The sequence below is a fragment of the Sturnira hondurensis genome, unplaced genomic scaffold (genome assembly GCF_014824575.4).
Source record: "Sturnira hondurensis isolate 20B ecotype Veracruz unplaced genomic scaffold, ASM1482457v3 Scaffold0021490, whole genome shotgun sequence".
NCBI classification, from domain to species: domain Eukaryota; kingdom Metazoa; phylum Chordata; class Mammalia; order Chiroptera; family Phyllostomidae; genus Sturnira; species Sturnira hondurensis.
Genome location: NW_028094121.1, coordinates 2,697,495 through 2,717,794, shown reverse-complemented (window position 1 = coordinate 2,717,794; position 20,300 = coordinate 2,697,495). Strand labels below are relative to the sequence as shown.

General features: G+C 40.4%; 1 protein-coding gene across 14 annotated transcripts in view; it reads left to right on the top strand.

The window, feature by feature from the left end:
• Positions 1-20,300, top strand: part of MACF1 (microtubule actin crosslinking factor 1) — a 329,873-nt gene that overhangs the window by 171,396 nt on the left and 138,177 nt on the right. For all 14 annotated transcript variants that reach the window (XM_037032518.1, XM_037032516.1, XM_037032508.1 and 11 more), the window contains exons 11-24: positions 413-540; positions 629-722; positions 929-1,083; positions 1,748-2,024; positions 3,191-3,319; positions 4,031-4,108; positions 4,711-4,872; positions 6,453-6,557; positions 7,167-7,262; positions 8,314-8,439; positions 10,950-11,102; positions 13,610-13,764; positions 19,406-19,532; positions 20,087-20,270. In XM_037032518.1, the coding sequence (XP_036888413.1) occupies positions 413-540; positions 629-722; positions 929-1,083; positions 1,748-2,024; positions 3,191-3,319; positions 4,031-4,108; positions 4,711-4,872; positions 6,453-6,557; positions 7,167-7,262; positions 8,314-8,439; positions 10,950-11,102; positions 13,610-13,764; positions 19,406-19,532; positions 20,087-20,270 (1,969 nt within the window). The remainder of the gene's footprint in view (positions 1-412; positions 541-628; positions 723-928; positions 1,084-1,747; positions 2,025-3,190; positions 3,320-4,030; positions 4,109-4,710; positions 4,873-6,452; positions 6,558-7,166; positions 7,263-8,313; positions 8,440-10,949; positions 11,103-13,609; positions 13,765-19,405; positions 19,533-20,086; positions 20,271-20,300) is intronic.

The following is a 20,300-nucleotide window of genomic DNA, read 5'->3' as shown; positions in this document are numbered from 1 at the left end:
CTTGAGTTTTGTGGAAGTTTTCCAGTTTCTTAGAGGGAAGCTAAATATTTCCAAGGGATGGAAAGAAAAGAAACTTTCATATTTTGATTCCTAGAGAATTTAAAGCTGCAGAGATGGGCATTTGACCTTTCCAGAGTGGGGGTTATGAGGAGACAGGCGGAGTTCTGTAAAATGCAGAAAGAATGGAAGGAGTTAGAGCAGACAGTCCCTGTATTTTAGAGGTGTTTATTTTGCTCTCATCTCAAGGTGAGGTATTGCTAAATATTCCATTGTTTCCTCTTATCAGACAATTGGGAAAACTGCTGAATGGCTGGGTAAAGAAGCAAGAAGTGATGTGCAAAGAGTAAATTAAAACTGGGGTCTGAGGCCATGACTGTGTTTTGGACTAAAAGAGTATCTATGGGTTTTTTAGGTGTGGATTGAATTTGGCCGAATTAAACTCCCTCAGGGTTATCACCCTAATGATGTAGAAGAAGAATGGGGAAAGCTCATCATTGAGATGCTGGAGCGGGAAAAATCACTTCGACCAGCTGTAGAGAGGTGGGTCCAGAGCCTGCAGGGGATCTGAAATTACAATACTGGGCTACTTTGGGCCCTGCACTTGACTATGGTTTTGATCTTATTTTAGGCTGGAATTGCTGCTACAGATTGCAAACAAAATCCAGAATGGTGCTTTGAACTGTGAAGAAAAACTGACACTAGCCAAGAATACACTGCAGGCTGTAAGTGTCTGACTGTTTTGTCTCACTTCTTATGTCACATGTTCTCCCCTTCTCACCCTGTACTCTAATGGTTGAAATTAACATTTGAGGAATCTAGCTGTGATACTTGCTTGCTCATGGAATTGCAATGAGCCCCTTGGCTCCTTCCTCCTTGTGGGTGGGAACATTGGGAGTTCTCCCACTCTTACTCTCTCTTTCTCTCTCAGGACGCTGCTCACCTGGAATCAGGACAACCAGTGCAGTGCGAGTCAGATGTCATCATGTACATTCAGGAATGTGAAGCTCTTATCAGGCAGCTGCAGGTGGATCTCCAGATCCTACGTGATGAGAATTATTACCAGCTAGAAGAGCTGGCTTTTAGGTGAGGAGCATGGGACTCACACAGAGGGTTTGCTCACTGTTGAGGCACATGGCTCAAGAGTCAGGTTCTGAATCTTGTAACTTGAACTTTAGGGGTCAATGTTTCAATAGGAGTACTACATGTATTTTGGCAGGAATATTCTTCTGGTGAAGGACAATTTCCCCTTATTGCAGTCCCTGACTAAGTACCTGTAAGGTTTCCTAATCATTGTGTCATCTTATAACACCCCACGTATTTCAGAGTGACCTGCAGAGATGGTTTAGATACGGTGATCTAGTGTGTCGTTGAAGAGGATCCAGACCCATTGAGGGATGGGAATCATCCAAGTCACATGGTTCATACAGAGCCAAGATGGAGACATCTTTGGACCCCCGATCTATTGTTTATTCTATGGTGCCGTCTAGGACTTATATAAATGGGTATTAGTTTGCTGCCCTCCAGTTAACACTGTAATTTGGTGTTTGCCTCAAAGACAAGTCTGTACGATGAAGATGTTGATACCACTTTGCATTCATTTAACACTTCTGCTTTCTCAAAAACACTTTCCTGATAGGATCTTATTTTTATTTTTACCTCATCCTTGTGAAATGGATAGGGAAGATTGTATTTTAAAACATACATTACAAATTTAAGTCTCTTCCTTCTTTATCTTCTTGCATTTCAGGGTTATGCGTCTGCAGGATGAGCTGGTCACCTTGCGTCTGGAGTGCACAAACTTGTATCGAAAGGGCCATTTCACTTCACTTGAACTGGTTCCACCGTCTACTTTAACCACTTCTCATCTGAAAGCAGAACCCTTGACCAAGGGAACCCATTCTTCTTCTACCTCCTGGTTCCGAAAGCCTATGACTCGGGCTGAACTTGTGTCTGTATCTTCCTCAGAAGATGAAGGCAATCTCCGATTTGTGTATGAACTACTGTCTTGGGTAGAAGAAATGCAGGTGAGTGGATGTTCCAAATGCTTCAACAGTACACAAAGGTTTCGTGGATCCAGCAGCTTATCTAAGAGGACTGCATTGCTCTATTCCTGATTTTATAAATTCCCTTAATTATTGATGCTGCCTAGGACACAGACCCCCTTCTCCTTAAATTTTAAATGGATAGAATCAGCTCACATTCTCAAAATTCCACTTGGCACAGGCTTTTCTCATTTGAAGCCATTAGCAAATTTGTTCTCTTCAACTGTCTGTACTCTAAGTGGGGGCTTGTGGGAGAAGTTGCAGTCTATCTGCAAATCTGTTACCTTTTCTGAAATTCCCTCATTGGCAGGGAAACTTACCCCTTGCTTTTCGTGTGTGGCCTCAACTCTTACATTTAAGTAAGGCTTCTTTGTTTACAATTCTAAGGGGCACTTTTTTAAAAATAAATTTTTCAATTGCAGTTGACAAAACAATATCATATTAGTTTCAGGTACACAACATGGTTGATAAGATATTTATGTATAACTTATGAGTGGATCACCCCATAAGTCTAGTAGCCATCTGAAACCATACATAGTTATTATGATATTGACTATATTCTCTATGGTGTACTTTACATCCCTAGGAGGCACTATTCATGTGTATTCCAGGATAATGGTTCAAGTTCAATATTGTCCTTTTTATCCTTCTAACCCTTTTGTTTATATGAGATTCTTCCCATTTCCTGATGATGGGTTCCCTGTGTACCGATAATTATAAATATTCAAAGACAAGCTAATGTTTTAAAATTTGTTGGCTGATACTTGAGTCCATGAATGAAGTTTAATATTTTCAGATATTTCTTCTTATATCCATTTTGATTGTGAAATGAAGAGACTCCATAAAGAGAAATGTCTAAAGTACAAAGTTAAGCATCTTCAGCTAGTGGGAATACCTTCCTGGTTGGTAAATTTAGGAATGTATTCCCATAATGCAGCAGCAAAAAGCTGCCTGTCCTGCTATAGGTGGCGAGGGGTTTAGTCTCCAGCTCCTTGGGAATGATTATGGCATACTTTCTTGTAAGAGGCCATAATGGAGATGGTTTAGATGTCCTTTTGTCCAGTCCTCTACCCCTAGTTCCTTTGTGTAAACGTTGATTGTGACAATTTTCTGTATAAGTTATTATATATGTATCTTGTCTTCTTCAGATGAAACTGGAGCGAGCAGAGTGGGGCAGTGACCTGCCTAGTGTGGAGCTGCAGCTGGAAACGCAGCAGCACATTCATACCAGTGTGGAAGAGCTGGGCTCTAGTGTCAAAGAGGCCAGGCTGTACGAGGTGTGTAGCAGTCAGAATCCATTACAGAGGGCGGGGCAGGGGCAGTGTGCACAGTGCAGCTGCCTCTAAGGAAAAGCGTGATAAGCACGACCAGCACTTCACACAAACTCACTTTTCATATGAAGTGTCCTTCTGCACTTTGAAATAGCCTTGTGACAAAGGTACTTTATTTATTAACTCTTTTTTATTGTACAAGAAAGAGAAATGATGCTAAAAGCCAAGGTCAGAATTAATAAGTAGTGGCTGCAGTTTTCAAACTCAGGCCTCTGCTTCGTAAGTTCATGTCTTTCCATTTCACCTTCTGTCTGCAGGAGAGAGCTGGCACATAGAAATTACTCAGTCTCACTTCTCCCTCACTCATCCTGTCTTCCTGGTTTTGTTTTTTATCTCGACTGTCCCCTTCAAAAAAGCAGTTGAGTGATTTGGGAATCATCAAACATAGGTGTTTCTTTGAAACCTCTCCGAATACTGGAAGCATGAGACAGTGAGGTGTGTCCGTTGTAGTCACCCAGCTGAACTGTCCTTCACTTAGTGCTGCTCCAGGCTATAAAATCTGACCCAGAGATTTCTTGTCTTAGTTTCTGTTTTCTCAGAGTAAGTAATCCTTACCTATGTGTAGGCATAATATTTACATACTTGAAACCATGCCATAAATATAATTTACTTACTTTTTCTCTAACTTATTATTTTATTTCGTTCTTTTCTTAACAGGGGAAAATGTCCCAAAATTTTTATACTAGTTATGTTGAAACTCTTGGAAAACTCGAGACACAGTATTGTAAATTGAAGGTAAGTTTTGACTAACTCTCCTGTGTTCTGTTCATGGAGAATCTGGTTCCCTTCAAACAACTCTTGTTCCTAATTCAGAAAGCTCTTAGTTTTGATTTTCTGTTTATTAGAGTAAATCATTTACTATGCATTTGTTCATATGTATTACATTTTCTTAATGAATCAGAGCCAGTGTCCCAGAAAGTTTTGAGTAGAGTCTATCCAAGCCATCATGCTTTACCAAAGCAGTTACTATATGTGCTTTGAGACACCAGAACTAAAAGTTTGAGATCAATAGATTGGACACTTCTCTTCTGTATGTGTTCTTTGTTCCTGTCATTCAAGATTGCCCAGAGTAGGGAGTAGGACAGGCTCAGGATCATTCTTTATCCAGGGAGCCCCACAAAGGCCTGGTAAGTTCCATCTTTTAGCTAAAATTGACAAGGGCTCTGGGAGTCCTGTACCAAACTTGTGCTAAATTTGAGTCAATGGAGGGGCACCCAGAGATTTAAAAAACAAGATAAAATTTATTTCCTGAGTTGTTCTTTGCTTTGGTGTAAAATATGCTATCTTCTGTAGGTGAAAGGCTGGTGGTTTAACCTTGTGGTCCTTGCTTTGTCTAGGAAACTTCCAGCTTCCGGATGAGGCACCTCCAGAGCCTCCACAAATTTGTTTCCAGAGCTACAACCGAGTTGATTTGGTTGAATGAGAAAGAGGAGGAAGAACTAGCATATGACTGGAGTGACAACAATCCCAATATCTCAGCCAAGAAAAATTACTTCTCTGTGAGTCTAGCACAACACGCCTGTCGTATTTATGTAGTGGCAGCAGCAGGAGACAGGGTCTAGTCTGCTGAGAGCTTGGGTTTCTGGATCTGCATTTTGCTAGATAGAAATAGGGACTCTGCTTAATGTGTCTGTGCATATGAAGTGTATGTAGAGAGAGGGAAACTGAGGCCTAGGAAGAATTTATTTAGAATGAATTTAGAAAGGCAGTGTCTTGGGTTGATAGAGCAGCAAGCAGCCTGCAGGTTGAGTCATTTCAGAAGCAGTATAGCTTTGTGGGCTTCGGAGTGAACTAGACCAAACGTAACTTTTTATTCCTCTGCTTACTAGCTCTGTGACCTTGGGCAAGTCATTTAATCTTTGAACCTCTGAAAAATGGGATAATAAGATCACTTAACAGCATTGTGTAAAATATTTAGTAAGATTTAATGAGTTAATCATCTTGGTATTGTTTAACTGCAGTACTCTTGACTTTTCAGAAATGCCAAATTCTCTAATTCATGTAATACTTTTTTGGTCTCAATCTCTTCATTGGTAAGATGGGAAGGAAAATTGGGCATTAGTTTATTGGACAGTTCTTTGTATTCTTTTTAGTGAAAGATGTATGTTGGTTTTTGCTACTTTTAGTGTTCCTATATCTCAGAGGATTTTTAGACATTTTGTAAACCCTGTGCAAATAGGAAACTTTTTTACTAATGCTTACTTCATATACTTTAATTCCATTAATATAGAGTATTTTTAAAAATATGAGCTTTTCCTGAACAGAAAGTGGTATAGGATTCTTCTGAAGTAAAGAGGAAAAAATAACTATGATAGTACAGTAAACAGTCTGTATAAGAATGGAAATTAGTCCATGAAAGAGATATGAAAAAGGTGCTTGAAAAGCATCAAGGAGAAGGGGTCAGATCTGATAGTCAGGCTCAGTACGCAGCCTCACAGAAGAGCCACCATCTAAAGTGGGTTCTGTAACGTTAATAGGTTTACTGAGTTTAGAGAGAAAGGAAGGGGTAGAGAGAGAGAAACAGCAATCGGTTGCCTCCCCTATGCACTACTGGAGATTGAACCCGCAACTGAGGTGTGTGCCCTGACCGGGCATTGAACCGTCAGCCTTTTGCTGTACAGGATGATGCTCCAGCTATACTTGAGCCACCCATCCAGGGCTATAATATTAACAGACTTTCGAGCCAGAGGAAGACATTGCAGGCTTAGGGAATAGTCCTGGGAATCTAGCCAGCCAGTGATATAGCTCCACTGGTGTGTCAGGTATTGGGGTAGGTGGGTGCTAGCACGAACAAGCTGCTCTGGCCGAGTTGTTTTCTTTCTCTGCTTCCAGTGCTTATTCTGTGTTCCCACTTACTCAGGTCTGGCTTGGTTCCATATTCTTTGTGAATCATTTGCCAGTAATTACAGCATTTTTGCTCTTCTCTGAAGTCCTTTGGCATGTACTGTTCATACATCTCATTTTGGCTCTCACCCAGTGCTGTCGGCTTTTTCAAAGTAGGGCAGGGAACAGAGCCTTCTCTTTATTGCTCCTCTTTCCTTAATAGCACTTGTTGCATAAAACTGAATTCTATTTTCAGGAGTTGACAATGGAGCTGGAGGAAAAACAGGATGTGTTTCGGTCTCTCCAAGATACCGCAGAGCTGCTGTCACTCGAGAACCACCCAGCCAAGCAGACCGTGGAGGTGTGTGACTTGGGAATGTGTGAGGGCCAAGTGTGCAGAGGGGTTGTTATAAAAGTACTCAAATCAGAGGCTTTGTTCTCCTGAAAAACCCAGAAGAATTGTCTGGGATCATTTGTGTTGGATTCTCCCTTTTTGTCCCAGCCCCCAAAAGACTGAAAGTTGTTTGATGCTATAAGGAGAATACTACAGTAAACAAGAAGAGATACTGACCCCTAACTTCATGGGGAAAATGACTTGGACCATATTTCTTTATATAACTATTCAGACATATCCTGTCTCTTGTCGATATGGTTGGTGCCTTTGCTCAGAGAAGAGAGACAGTGAAGGAATCCAGGAGTTTATTTATGCCCAAGTGTTCCTGGCCAGATCATTTAGTTGGCACCCGAGTGTGGAAGGGTCCTTTGCTGTGTAATTCCTTCTAACAAAATCATGTTGAATACAAGACAAGCCTCTTGCTTATGGGAAGCATTGAGCAGCTGACAGTCAAGTGTCTCCATGTATCTTCTGTAGTCCTCTCTACCATTAGCAGTCGTACTTGGAAGAGAGCATTGCACATCTGTATTGGGTCTATTAAACTCATGTCCTCCTCTCTGTGCTTGGTTGTCGCAGGCTTACAATGCTGCCGTCCAATCCCAGTTGCAGTGGATGAAGCAGCTGTGCCTGTGTGTCGAGCAGCATATAAAAGAGAATACTGCTTACTTTCAGGTATGCAGGCTTTGTGGTTGTCCAAGTGCACGTTTTATGTGTGTGTGTATCAGAGTGGATGAGAATAATTGTTTTCATTCTGGCAAGACGTGTGTGCACGCATGTGTACACATATACACGGGAAAGATGAGGTTAAATACTCATCTGTGTCAGCTAGCTTTTATTGTATAAACTACCACCCTAAAACTTAGTTGCTTAAAACAACAATCATTTAGGTAGTTCATGCTTCTGGGGATTGACAGTTTGGACTGTGCTCAGCTGAATGGTTTTCTCGTCTTGCCTGGCTTAATCATGGCTGCAGACAGCTGGCAAACAGGCTGGGGGCTAGATGATCCATGGCTGATGTTGTCTGGGGTGATGAGGTACAAGCCTGTATACAAGTCTCTGTCATCCAGTAGGCATGAGAGGCAGGAAGGAGTAAGCCCCAGTGCACCTGTTTCTGCTGTCACATTTATTAACATGCCAATGGCCAAAGAAAGTCTCATGGCCATGCCCAGCTTCAAGGGGAGGAGAAGTAGACTCCATCTCTTGATGAGAAAACCTGTAAAATATCAGGACCATTTTTTCCTACAGTCTGTCAAGCATTAAGAATATACTACTTGTTTTCAAATGAGGGTGGGTAGAGGAAATAAACTATTATCTGTTTGGTTTTTCTGTAAGCTAAGCAGTCTTCCTGATAATTTTGTGATTATATCAGTGAATTAAAACACTCGATGACCCAACTTCCAGGCTTTTATGAAATTTACCTCATAGCCAAGTGCTGTCACTAGTCAGAAGTCAAGAGGAATGAGCAGTGATTTCCGAGGACATGATGCAGACTGACTTTTCTATAGGGTTCAGTAGGCTTTGTACAATTCGTCACTAATATTTCCTGGCCATGGCATTATAACACCTCCAGTTTATACTTTCGAGGTCTTTGTAATGAACTGTCACCCATCCAGGAAAGTATAATCAGCTTTTCTCAGCTCTGCAGAGGAGGATTGTTCTTTCTCAGTTAAGATTGGTGTTGCGATGTAGTGAGCACAAGGAGCCCCTCCCTTTATCCCCACAGTTCTTCAGCGACGCACGAGACCTGGAGTTGTTCTTGAGGAACCTCCAAGACTCCATCAAACGAAAATATTCCTGTGACCACAACACCAGCCTATCCCGCCTTGAGGACCTGCTGCAGGACTCCATGGTGGGTGTTGCGTCAGTGGGATGATTGCAGAAACTTCTCTGAGAAACAGAGTAAACCCTGTCAGCTCCCGCTGGTAATATCCTTGAAAGCTCCAGGGCACTGGGTCATTGTTACAATGTTCGGCTCACATTTAAATAGAGTTTAATCAGTTTGTTCTTTTTCCTTTTTTCCTTTCTTTCCTTTAAAGAAGTTATTAATCAGACTCCTTTGGGTGTGTTATTGAAGTAAAGGCCTGGTCATCCCCCTGAGTCACTTGGTACTCATCACACTCTCCTTGCATCGTTGTGCTGCTTCACTGCAGTGGTTGGGGCCAAGATGGGTGTAGGGCGTGGAAAGCAGGGCTGAAGGGGTTAACTGGCATTACATTATTTTTTCATGTAAAGAAAATTTTAAAAACAACAACAACAAAACAGTGAGCTACATACACCTGATCCAAATTTTTCCTCCGTGGCAATTTTCCTTTGTAATGATGAGGTATTAGAAATTTGAATTTAATTAAGGACAAAATCTTATTTAGATGTAATGCAATATTATCTAGTTCATTTATATAGCAGTATTTATTTTTTTAAAAGTAGTATTGTGTCCAGTAGTTAGTCCAAATCAAGTTTACATTTATTTCCTCCAATGACCCACTCCTTTAGGAGTGCTGGTAATAAAATCAACAGCAGGACTACTTACATTTATTGAATGTATATTATACAGAGTTGACAAGGCAAGGCTCAAGGCACATTGCACAGTAAGGTAGAAATATGTCTGTAATAGGGAAATTATTTTTTCTCTATGAGAACTCAGGGTATTCTCACATTTCAACAGAAAATTATGATGAGGGGAACCAGAATAACCAAAAACTGTCATTTTTTGAGGGTGAGACTTGCGCATTTTTGAACATTAGTTGATTTTTTGTATACTTACAGGCATTATAAACTTATGAATAAGTTTACATTCAGTGTTTCACCAGGGCAAACAGTTAGTTTAATTAACTTGGAATGAAGGGTAAAATCCTGACTTTTCAGATGTTGTCTCTAGAAGGTCTCTCTTAGAGGTACTTCGAGTATGAAGGAGGAATATAATAATCCTTGGCTATTATCTCCTCCCTCCCACAGAGTTCCCTCCTGTCTGTAGGGTAACTTCTCTGGAACTGTCACACCTTCTCTTCTCGAGGGTTGCCGCTTTGTTCCCTCCTCTCCAGGTCAGGGCATCGGGTTGGCGGCGGCATCGGGGCACGGAGGCAACCGGGTCTGCTCCTCACCTTGTCCTCAGCTTCCCGTCGGGTTCGGGAGCATCTGTCCTGGCTTCTGGTTCTTTTCAGAACTTTTACCACGCTGAGCACTTGGTTTCTGGAGTTTGAGATGTTTGGCTTGGGTTAGACAGAATTTGACGTCTTTATTGCAAGGAAAATGACACGGGTAGAGCAGCTCTCAAGTGCGGAACAGTGTGGCTGTCACCCTGACATGTGCCACTCCTCTTTCTTAACTAATAAGTTAAAGCTGTATTTCTTCCAATCATGCTCCCCGGGACAGGCACAGGTAGTTTATTTAAGCATTTCTTCTTCTTTTTTGTTTTTTTTTAACTTGCGTATTCTTAATTCTTTAATGGCATTTCTTAACATTATTAACTCTTTACTCTCATTACATCTACTTCCATCCTAAGAAAGCCCTCTTCTGGGGAGTTTTTATACCTCAAAATGGGCTTGAAACATCCTGGTTAATCTTTTACTTTAATGGAATTGGCAGTAGATTGCTACCAATTTTGATGACAAGAGATTCATTAGTTTTTAAGATAATTGGGTTTGCGGAGACTTGAGAGTTTTAATTTTGCATGGTACTGCTTTCAACCCAATCAAGTTTCAATGACTTTCACACAGCAAGACACTAAAAGGTAAACCCTTTGTCATAATGCCTTCACCAACAGTACTGATTTGTACATTGTTGGTTGAAGAGCTAAGAGCTTTCTGGAGAAAGTTTGACTCAATTTAAGAAAGTAAAACATTTGTGGTAGACATAATTATTTAAAAAATTTTTAAAGAGCTTAACTCTAGCTTCTTGTAAGCAAAAGGCAAGACCTGGCTTCTACCAGTGAGAAATTAAATGACAACAACAATAACAACGTAGTTGTTATTATTGTTTTTAACTTCCATGTGCTCTGAACCTTATTTGGGGAAATCCTCTGCTAGCTTTATAGCTGTATTTGGCAGCTAGAAGTTCTTTTTTGTTTTATGGGTTTTTTGTTTTTGTTTTTGTTTTTTTGCATGTGGCTTTATGGTTCATTGAAAGGGCATAGGGAAAAAGCTGCAAAATTTGAGTACAAAAACACTTGGTAGAAGACAAAAACAGTCTCCCTCTTTTTCTTTGTCCTTCTTTTTTTCTTTGTCCTTGTGTTTCTAAGGTGGCTCCACCAAGGATTATTTAACTGAGAAATGACATTCTCTCAGAGGGTGGAGCACCCAGTTTTCTGTTAGTCACCCTGAGTAGCCACGTTAGTGTCTTTTTGATTTTCTTCTCATTTTGTAGGATGAAAAGGAGCAGCTTATACAGTCCAAGAGTTCTGTTGCCAGTCTCGTTGGGAGATCAAAAACAATTGTTCAGCTAAAGCCGCGCAGTCCTGACCATGTGCTAAAAAGCACCATTTCTGTGAAGGCCATCTGTGACTATCGACAGATCGAGGTAAGGACATGAAAAGGGTGCTTCCGGCTCCAGAGGAAAGGAAGGGAGGGTAAGGGAAGCCTTCAGTTAGGGTTATAAAAATAAAGAAAGATCAAATGATATGCCCAAATCCCTTATGTCATTTAAAAAGTAGATAAGAAAGCTTCACCCTGGCCAGGTGGCTTGGTTGATTGGTGTGTTGTCCCCTGCACCAGGAGGTTGTGGGTTCTATCCCTGGTCAAGGCACATACCTAGGTTGCAGGTTTGATCCCCGGTCAGTGCTCGAATGGGAGACCACCAGTCGTTTTTCTCTTACATTGTTGTTTCCCTTTTCCTCTCCCTTTCCCTCTCCCTTTCCTTGTCCCTCTCCTTCTCCCTCCCCCCTTCCTCTCTCTAAAAATCAATGAAAAAATATCCTCACATGAGGATTTTAAAAAAACAAAGAGCTTCAACTGTACAATAATAATCTGCTCTCTGACTTTGTGATTGGCTTCATCTACTCAGTTGCCTAAGTGGTGACAGAAATCGTACTTTGTAGCAACTGGGAGATATTCTTGACCCCTCTTCTCTCATCCATCCCCACAGCTAGTAGGACTACCAAATCAATACTAACTTCTGAATAAAATCCCTTAGATGAACTTCTTTCTGTCCCTGCTGCTACTACTCTACGTTAGACTGTAAGTTTCTTTCACTTGGGATTCATTTCATCAGCCTCCTCAATGCATTTTTTAAAGAATTTGACATTGAGCACGGGCCTGCGAACCAGATGATCGTGGTTCAATTCCCAGTCAGGGCACATGCCTGGGTTGCAGGCCAGTTCCTGGCAGGGGCCAGTTCCCAGCAAGGGATGAAGGAGAGGCAACCATACATTGATGTTTCTCTTCCTCTCTCCTTTCCTTCCCTTCTAAAGATAAATAAATAAAATATTTAAAAAAAAAGAATTTGGAGAAGGAGAGAAACATCAGTGTTTGAGAGAAACATTATTTTGGTGGCCACTCGCATGACCTGGCCTGCAACCCAGGCATGTGCCAATGCCTTCTTTATCCCGCCACCAGCATGATCATTTACAGAAAGTGTCACCCTCTTGCTTAAGTCCTACAGCAGTTCCCCTTTCAGTGTACAAAGTCTGAATTCCTTAATGCGGCTTCAGAGTCCTAAATAATTTTTCTTTACCTCTCTAGCCAAGACTGGGGCATGTTCCTTTCGTGCATTCCTGGTAAATTGCATTTGTCACACAGTAGTGTAACTATATTCCTCATTAGAATATATGGAATATATTAATAGGCCATGTTTGTCAGCTTACCACTTCGCCATTTCTATCTCCAGTGGCCTAGTACACTGCCAGGTGCATAGTAGGCTCAATAAATATTTGTACACAAATATGTAAAAATATCTGTACATATTTATGTATAAGTATTTACTGTGTACAGATATGTTCAAATATGTTTAAAAAGAATGAATTCACTTTTTGTGCCCCTTTCTGCCTCAGCATTTCTGTCTACTCAAGGGAGAACCCCCAAAAAACCAGAATTTATTTATAAAAAATTGTGTATTCCTACAAGTTTAAAATTCAGTCACCTTCAAAGTACTCTCTATTTGATGCAATATACCTGTGGAGACATTTTTTCCTCTACTCAAAACAGTTTTTGAGCTTTTCGATTTTGATGCCTTTTAGTACTTCTGACATTTTTTGCCTCACCTCTTCCACATCACCAAAATGTTTCCCTTTGGGGAATTTTTTCTTCTGGGGAAACAAAAAGAAAATTGCTTTGGGCAAGATTGGGGTAAATAGGGAGGGCAGTGCATGGGGGTCATGCTGTTTTTGGTCAAAAATAGCTGAACACTCAGCGTGATGTGGACAGGTGTGCTCGTAAATCACTTATCATGGAATGGGCAAACATGCTGAGTCTTAAAAAAATTCACTGAAGCCAAACACAGTCTCTCACAACACCAGCTGGTACACTGATACAGGTGGGTTCTAGAATATTCACCTAGAGGGGCAAGCATGTACTAGGAGGGGCCTGCTTGCCCTGCAGAAGATAATTCTGGGGTCTTTTGGGTCTCCCCTGCTTCTCATAAAATAGGGATGATTATTGTCAGGTACTTGTCTTGCAAGAGAAGGAGCTGATGATTCCAAACACTTAAATGTTTTTAGGGCTTTGGGTGGGAAGACAGGAAGGAAGGGGGACCAAATACCACAAAAGCAAGGTTGTGAGTATTCACGTCTCTGATTTTTGCTCTAGTGGTCGTACATGTGAGAGATTGTTCTTGGAGGTCTTACAGTCTCCTTCTACCCTTCATTTACTGAGTTATTTGACATGTAACGGGCATTTCAGAAACACTTGCTTCTGAAAGCAAAGGGTGTGTTTGATGTCTACAACTTGTATTTTTACACATTATCTTTTTGTCAGAATCAGGAACTCTTACATGATGGCAGATTTTCAAAATGGTTTTTTTCTTGAGGATTTCATAGCCTTGCAAGGGATCATGCACCAAATTTAAAATGACTTGTAAATTTGTCTCTTCAGATCACTGTTTGCAAGAACGATGAATGTGTGTTGGAAGATAATTCACAGAGGACCAAGTGGAAAGTGATCAGCCCCACAGGGAATGAGGCAATGGTGCCATCTGTCTGCTTCCTCATCCCTCCACCCAACAAGGATGCCATTGAAATGGCCAGCAGGTACCTTTGCTTACCACCGCTTGCACTGCCACCTCTGCTGTTTGATCTTGGAGAAATTATGGAGGGATGAATTCGCATTTATGATTTCTTGCACAGAGTGCCCGAATTTTAAAGTTTCTTTTGGGAAAGATCCTCTATGAGGATATCAAGTCTTACACTGCCAGCCACATAGTAGATTTTCAGTAAATGTTTATGTTCAATTAAGATATATTTCGTGGTAATTCTTTTTTAAAAGAATTCTTGATTATAAACGGTTCATTCTCAGAAGATTCGTTTTTGTAGTGACAGCCAATTTTCTTCTTTAATGTGTATTTTTAGAGTAAAATGTACATATTTTTAAAAGTTGAATTATACGAAAAACTTCATAAAAATTACCAACCACCATCCCCACTCCAGAGTTCTGCTTCCCAAAGTCAACTATTTTCATCTCTTTGAGAAAATTGTTTGGCTTTAATTCCAAATATCTAAGTAATGGGATTTTTCCATGCTATTGTCTGATTTTTTCAACTTTAGAAATTATTGATTTCTTACTCTAGGAAATTAACACTTAGTTTGCTACACGTGACACCTGCATACACTTCTCTTTTTCCCACCTTCCAAATGTAGATATGTCACAATTTTGTCTAAATTGATATTTTTTATGTTGTTACTGGGTTGGGTTATTATCATTTAGTTTTTTCTGTAAGATAAAAGACTCATTTTTCATTTTCACGAATAACTTTATTGATTTGGATATTTTGAGTATGTCAGCTGTCTCCTGCTATTGGCGTCTAGTGGGTAGAGGCCGGGTGCTGCTAACCATCTTCCAATGCACAAGGCAGCCCCACAGCAGAGAGTTATTTGGCCACAATGTCAGTAGTACCAAGAAACTCTGCAAACTACTTTGGACATGCTCGGTCAGTTATAGCACCTTCTCCATATACTGCACAAATGTCTGTGTTTCTTCTTTTAAATATATTTTATTGATTATGCCATTACAGTTGTTCCATTTCCCCTCTTCACTCCCCTCTACCCTTCACAACCCCTCCCCCTACATCCCCCCCTTTACTTCATATCCATGTGTCATAAGTTCTTTAGCTTCTACATTTCCCACACTACTCTTGCCCTCTCCCTCTCTATTTTTTCCCCACCATCTATGCTATTTATTCTCTGTTCCTTCTCCTCTTTTCTCCTCTTCCACCTCTCCTGTTGCTAACCCTCCATGTGATCTCCATTTCTGTGGTTCTGCTCCTGATCTAGCTGTCTGTTTAGTTTGCTTTTGTTTTAGGTGTGGTTGTTAATAACTGTGAGTTTGCTGTCCTTTCACTGTTCCTATTTTTTTATCTTCTTTTTCTTAGATAAGTCCTTTTAACATTTCATATAATAAGGGCTCGGTGATGATGAACTCCTTGAACTTGACTTCATTTGAGAAGCACTTTATCTGCCCTTCCATTCTAAATGAAAGCTTTGCTGGATAGAGCAATCTTGGATTTAGGTCCTTGCATTTCATGACTTGGAATACTTCTTTCCAGCCCCTTCTTGCCTGTAAGGTCTCCTTTGAGAAATCAGCTGACAGTCTGATGGGAACTCCTTTGTAGGTGGCTGTCCCCTTATCTCTAGCTGCTTCTAGAATTCTCTCCATTTTAATTCTGGGTAATGTAGTTATGATGTACCTTGGTGTGTTCCTTCTTGGGTCCACCTTCTTTGGGTCCCTCTGAGCTTCCTGGACTTCCTAGAAGTCTATTTCCTTTGCCAGATTGGGGAAGTTCTCCTTTATTATTTGTTCAAATGAGTTTTCCACTTATTGCTCTTCCTCTTCCTCTTCTGATACCCCTATAATAGGGACGTGGGAACATTTAAAGATGTCCTGGAGGTTTCTAAGCCTCTCCTCGGTTTTTTGAACTCTTGTTTCTTCTTTTCTGTTTGGTTGTTTCTTCCTTCCTTCTGGTCCACTCTGATTAGAGTCCCAGTTTTCTTCCCATCACTAGTGGTTCCCTGTGCATTTTCCTTCTTTTCACTTAGTGTAGCCTTCGTTTTTTCATCTAATTTGCGACCAAAATCAACCAGTTCTGTGAGCATCCTGATCACCAGTGTTTTTGAACTGTGCGTCTGATAGGTTGGCTATCTCTTGGTCGCTTAAAAGTATTGGCTCTGAGGCATTGATTTGTTCTTCCATTTGAGCCATAATATTTTGGTCTGGTTGCACCTGTTACGTATGAGGGGCAGAGCCTTAGGTGTTCACCAGGGCAGGGCAACCCAGTCTCTGGGTTGTGCCGCTATATGTGGGGGTGGGATCAGAGAGGGAACAATGGCCCTTGCTCTTCTCTCAGATTTCGGGCCCTTCTGGTGCTGGCTCCTGGGTAGGTGGGCTTGTGTATGTTCTAGCACCCTGTGGGTATCTCCAAGGAACTCTCCTGTGAGGCTGGGAGTCTCTCCTGGCACCTCAACCCCCACAGGTGTTTTCAATTGGTGCTTTTAGGCTTTATTTTTCTGCACTGGGGCCCTGGGTTGTGCAGTCTGTCTCACTGCTCGTTTTTGCCTGGTTTATCTGTGTGCAAATGTGTGTCCGCGGTCAGCTAGCCACCTTGTGCACCTCACTGGGTTGCTCATTTCCTCCCAGTGCCCTGAGTCTGCCAACCATCACTTTTTCCTGGCATGACCCCTCTTCGTTGGCCACCTACTCCGCCCCTGTTACCAATCTGGATAAATGGTTCATTGCTGTCAGGCTTAAGTACAGTTCAATTTTCTGTCTGTTTTGGTTGTGTTTTTGTTTCTAAATCTTTGTTGTCCTTAAATTTGGTTGTGCAAGGAGGCACAGTGTTTCCAGCTAAGCCTCCATCTTGCCCAGAAGTCCTTTAGTTCCACAGCAACAGGAAAAGATTTTGCCCAAATCTTTGTGTTTCATTTGTGGTTTTTACCTTTCTTAAAATAATAAAGCATAATATGCTGAAAATGTTTCTTATGTTCTTCCATTTTCCATATTAAAATGGCTGCACAAAAATTAATCAATTTTGATGTATTTTTTAAATGTATGCTGATATTACTGCTGTCAACAATATAGTCTAACGAAATTGTTTCAAATGATATTAAAGACAGCTAAGAACTACTAGATCCACAAAAGTAATGGACTTTTTGGCCAACCCAATGCATTAAATGGTTTATAACTGAGCCACACAGCACTATAGGGGGTTGTGAGGCTTATCCCCATGGTGCCTTTCCTCTCTAAACTCTTCCTCTGCTGTACTCCTTGCTTATGCTTAGGTCCTATAACTCTCACCTTTTTCCTGTTTCTCAAACACCACAAGCATATTCTTGCCCCGGGTCTTTGAGTTCCTTTCCTTGCTTCAAATATTTACGGGATTCACTCCCTTCATTCAGTACATCTCACCATCCCATGCACCACCCCCCCCCTCACTGCCAATCACTTTCTGTCCCCTTTACTCATCTTTATTTTTCTTCACAACACTTAATATAGCCTATGAGATTGTATATTTGTTTGTTGCCTCTCTCCACCTGTTAAAAGTTCCAAAAGACCAGAGGGATTTTTCACCCTGGCTGGTGTAGCTCAGTGGATTGAGTGCAGGCCTGCGAACCACAGGATCGCGGTTCGATTCCCAGTCAGGGCACATGCCTGGGTTGCAGGCCAGTTCCCAGCAGGGGACTCATGAGAGACAACCATACATTGATATTTCTCTTCTTCTCTCCTTCCCTTCTCTAAGGATAAATGAATAAAATCTTTAAAAAAAAAAAAAAGAACAGCGGGATTTTTCTGTTTACTTCTGTAGCCTGAGCACCCGGAATCATTGCTGGCACATAGAAAATGCTTGGGAGATGGTTGTAGAGGGAAAGAATAAATGAGTGGGTGATTGAATGTGTGTTTGAGTAAATTATTTCATTTACTTTGTTTTGTAACTTTTTGTTTCCTTGGAATTGATCATTGTTTTGTTACTAAATTTGCTTAGTTGTCTATTTGCATATTATGAATTTATTCCCAAACTCTTCAATGTTACTGTAAAAGACTTTTCAGTATGGCCAAAAACCATAGGCAATTTTCATTTTTGTTTTCTCAAGAAAACACCTCTTCTGGGTCATTCCGTCTTCCATTTCCGGTCTCAACCCACTGCGCAGGTTTGCTTCAGTGCTGTCTCCCTGGCGTTTCACTTTATCTTCAACCTGAAGGTCTTCTTCACATCTCTCCTGTGCTGGACCCTCTGATTCCTGGAAAACAACTCTTATTTGTTGGTTTATTCCCTGGTTTGGGGGAGTATACTCTAGGAGCCTACTGAGAAAAAGTCCAGGAAAAGTAAACTTTTTGAAACCTTTTATATCTGAAAATGTCTTTCATCTCCCTTCATAATGAATTAGTTATGAATTTTCATAACAGAATTCTTTTGAAAATTATTTTCACTCTGAACCTTGAAAGCACTGTTTCACTGTTTTCTAGCTTCCAGTATTTAGTATTGAAAAATACAGTACCATTGTCATTCTTTATCTTTCTTTTTTTTTAAATTTACAGAACTGTCAAATTTTCCCTTCATAGTGAGCAGTACTATGGTTCTGACAAATGTGTAGAATTGTATGTCCTCCACTGTAGTCACTGTATAAATCAGTTTGATACTTTAACCTTTTGAATGAGATCTTTATCTCTCTGAAAGTTTTGAAATCCTTCTGTCTTTATTCTTTGGAGGGAATGCTCTGCCTTTAGGTGAGTCTGTGCCAACTCTGAACCCAAACTGGAAACTCGTATCTTTGATATCTAGGGAAATTTTTCTTGGATTATGTCTTTAATTATGTCCTTCTCTAAGTTCTGTTGTTGCTTTTCAGACTTTTTATTTGTCACATGTTGGATCTCTTGAACTGATTCTCTAATTTTCTTGTTTTATTTTTCTTTGTGTTTTTGTTCTTTGCGATTTCTTGAACTTTTATTTCAAGTTTGCTAGGATTTTAGCAACGTTTTAGCAGGATTTTTGAAAAAGGGAAAGATAAGCTAATGAGTTTAATGTTTTTTATTTAGCTTACAATGCTGGCTTCTAGTTTTTCATTCTATTTTAATATCTCACATTTCTCAATTTGCAAAAATTCAAGGTAATTTGTTATATTTTTACATGTGTCTGTGTATCTGTGAGTTTAAGTCTTCCCAAAGTTGAGGTCAAATTAGGCATGGGACGCTTAAAAAAAATCTGCCACGCAGTTTCCTTCTACATGCCAGGTGAACTTCTTAAATTGCTGTTAAGTCTTAAACATTTTAGCAGTTTTGTAAATATGTAGAACATAGCAAATCACTTTTTAAGTGTTAATGTTGTCATTTTCAACAATTCCAAATGAAATTATTTTATCTCTAATTTCCTATGTCATTGTTTTCCCTGGGTAGTTCCTCTCTCCAATTTGTCTTAATTGTATTACATTCAGGTAACATTTATGAGATTGCTAAGGTATGCTGACATAATATACATAATAGTATATAGCAAATCCAAATTGTGTGAGGATCTCAATTAATTTAATTCTAAACATTCCTGTGTTTTTAGTATTGGAATTGTTGCCTTTCTCTGCTCAGCATATAAATTCAGTTCTGCTAATTGAATATACACTTTTTCCTTAGAGGGTCTCTAATGTGAAGCTCAAGTCTTATAAAAGCTATAACCTGACTCTCTGTTGTTCATAGAGTGGAGCAGTCTTATCAGAAGGTGATGGCCCTTTGGCATCAACTACATGTAAACACCAAAAGCCTTATCTCCTGGAACTATCTGAGGAAGGACCTTGACCTTATAAAGACCTGGAACCTGGAAAAGGTAGTTGTGAAAGCATTACCCCAGGCACACATCCTGCTAGCAAGCTCTTTTCAGAAGGAACTTTTTTCTTTACTGTGAAATTCCTACCTACCCAGTGAGAATAAAATGGAGCCAGGGAGAGTGGTTCAAGGTGAGGTGCTTTAGGCTCTTAGGAACTAGAAACAGCAGCCTCAATGAGGAAATTAAGGAAATTCCTGATGAAAATAAATAACATACTTGGTCTTCTTGGCAGAGGGTGTAGGTCATAGGCTTCTTCTCACTGCAGGATAAGTATTTCTTTTGCATAAGTATAAGTAGTAGGGGAATGTGCTGAATTAATCGTTATTAAGGGTTATGTACAAAGGGACACAAGGGTGCTTCTGGGGTTCTAGTGATATCCTGTTTCTTAATCTAAATGCTGATTACATGGACAAGTTCAATTTGTGAAAAAGCAGCATGTTTACAGTTACAGTTTGCATATTATTTTGTGTCTATGTTAAATGTCAATAAAAAAGGAGAAAGAGAAATGATTATGTTCCCATTTTATTGAAATTTCTCTGGCTTTTCCTGTCTAGCTTCGATCATCAACACCAGGGGAGTGCCACCAAGTTATGAAGACTCTCCAGGCCCACTATGAAGACTTTCTGCAGGATAGCCGTGACTCAGTGCTCTTTTCAGTGGCGGATCATCTGCGTTTGGAAGAGGAAGTGGAGGCTTGTAAAACCCACTTCCAGCACCTGATAAAATCCATGGAGAATGGTGTGTGTGCCTTGTGAAGGGTGCTGCAGG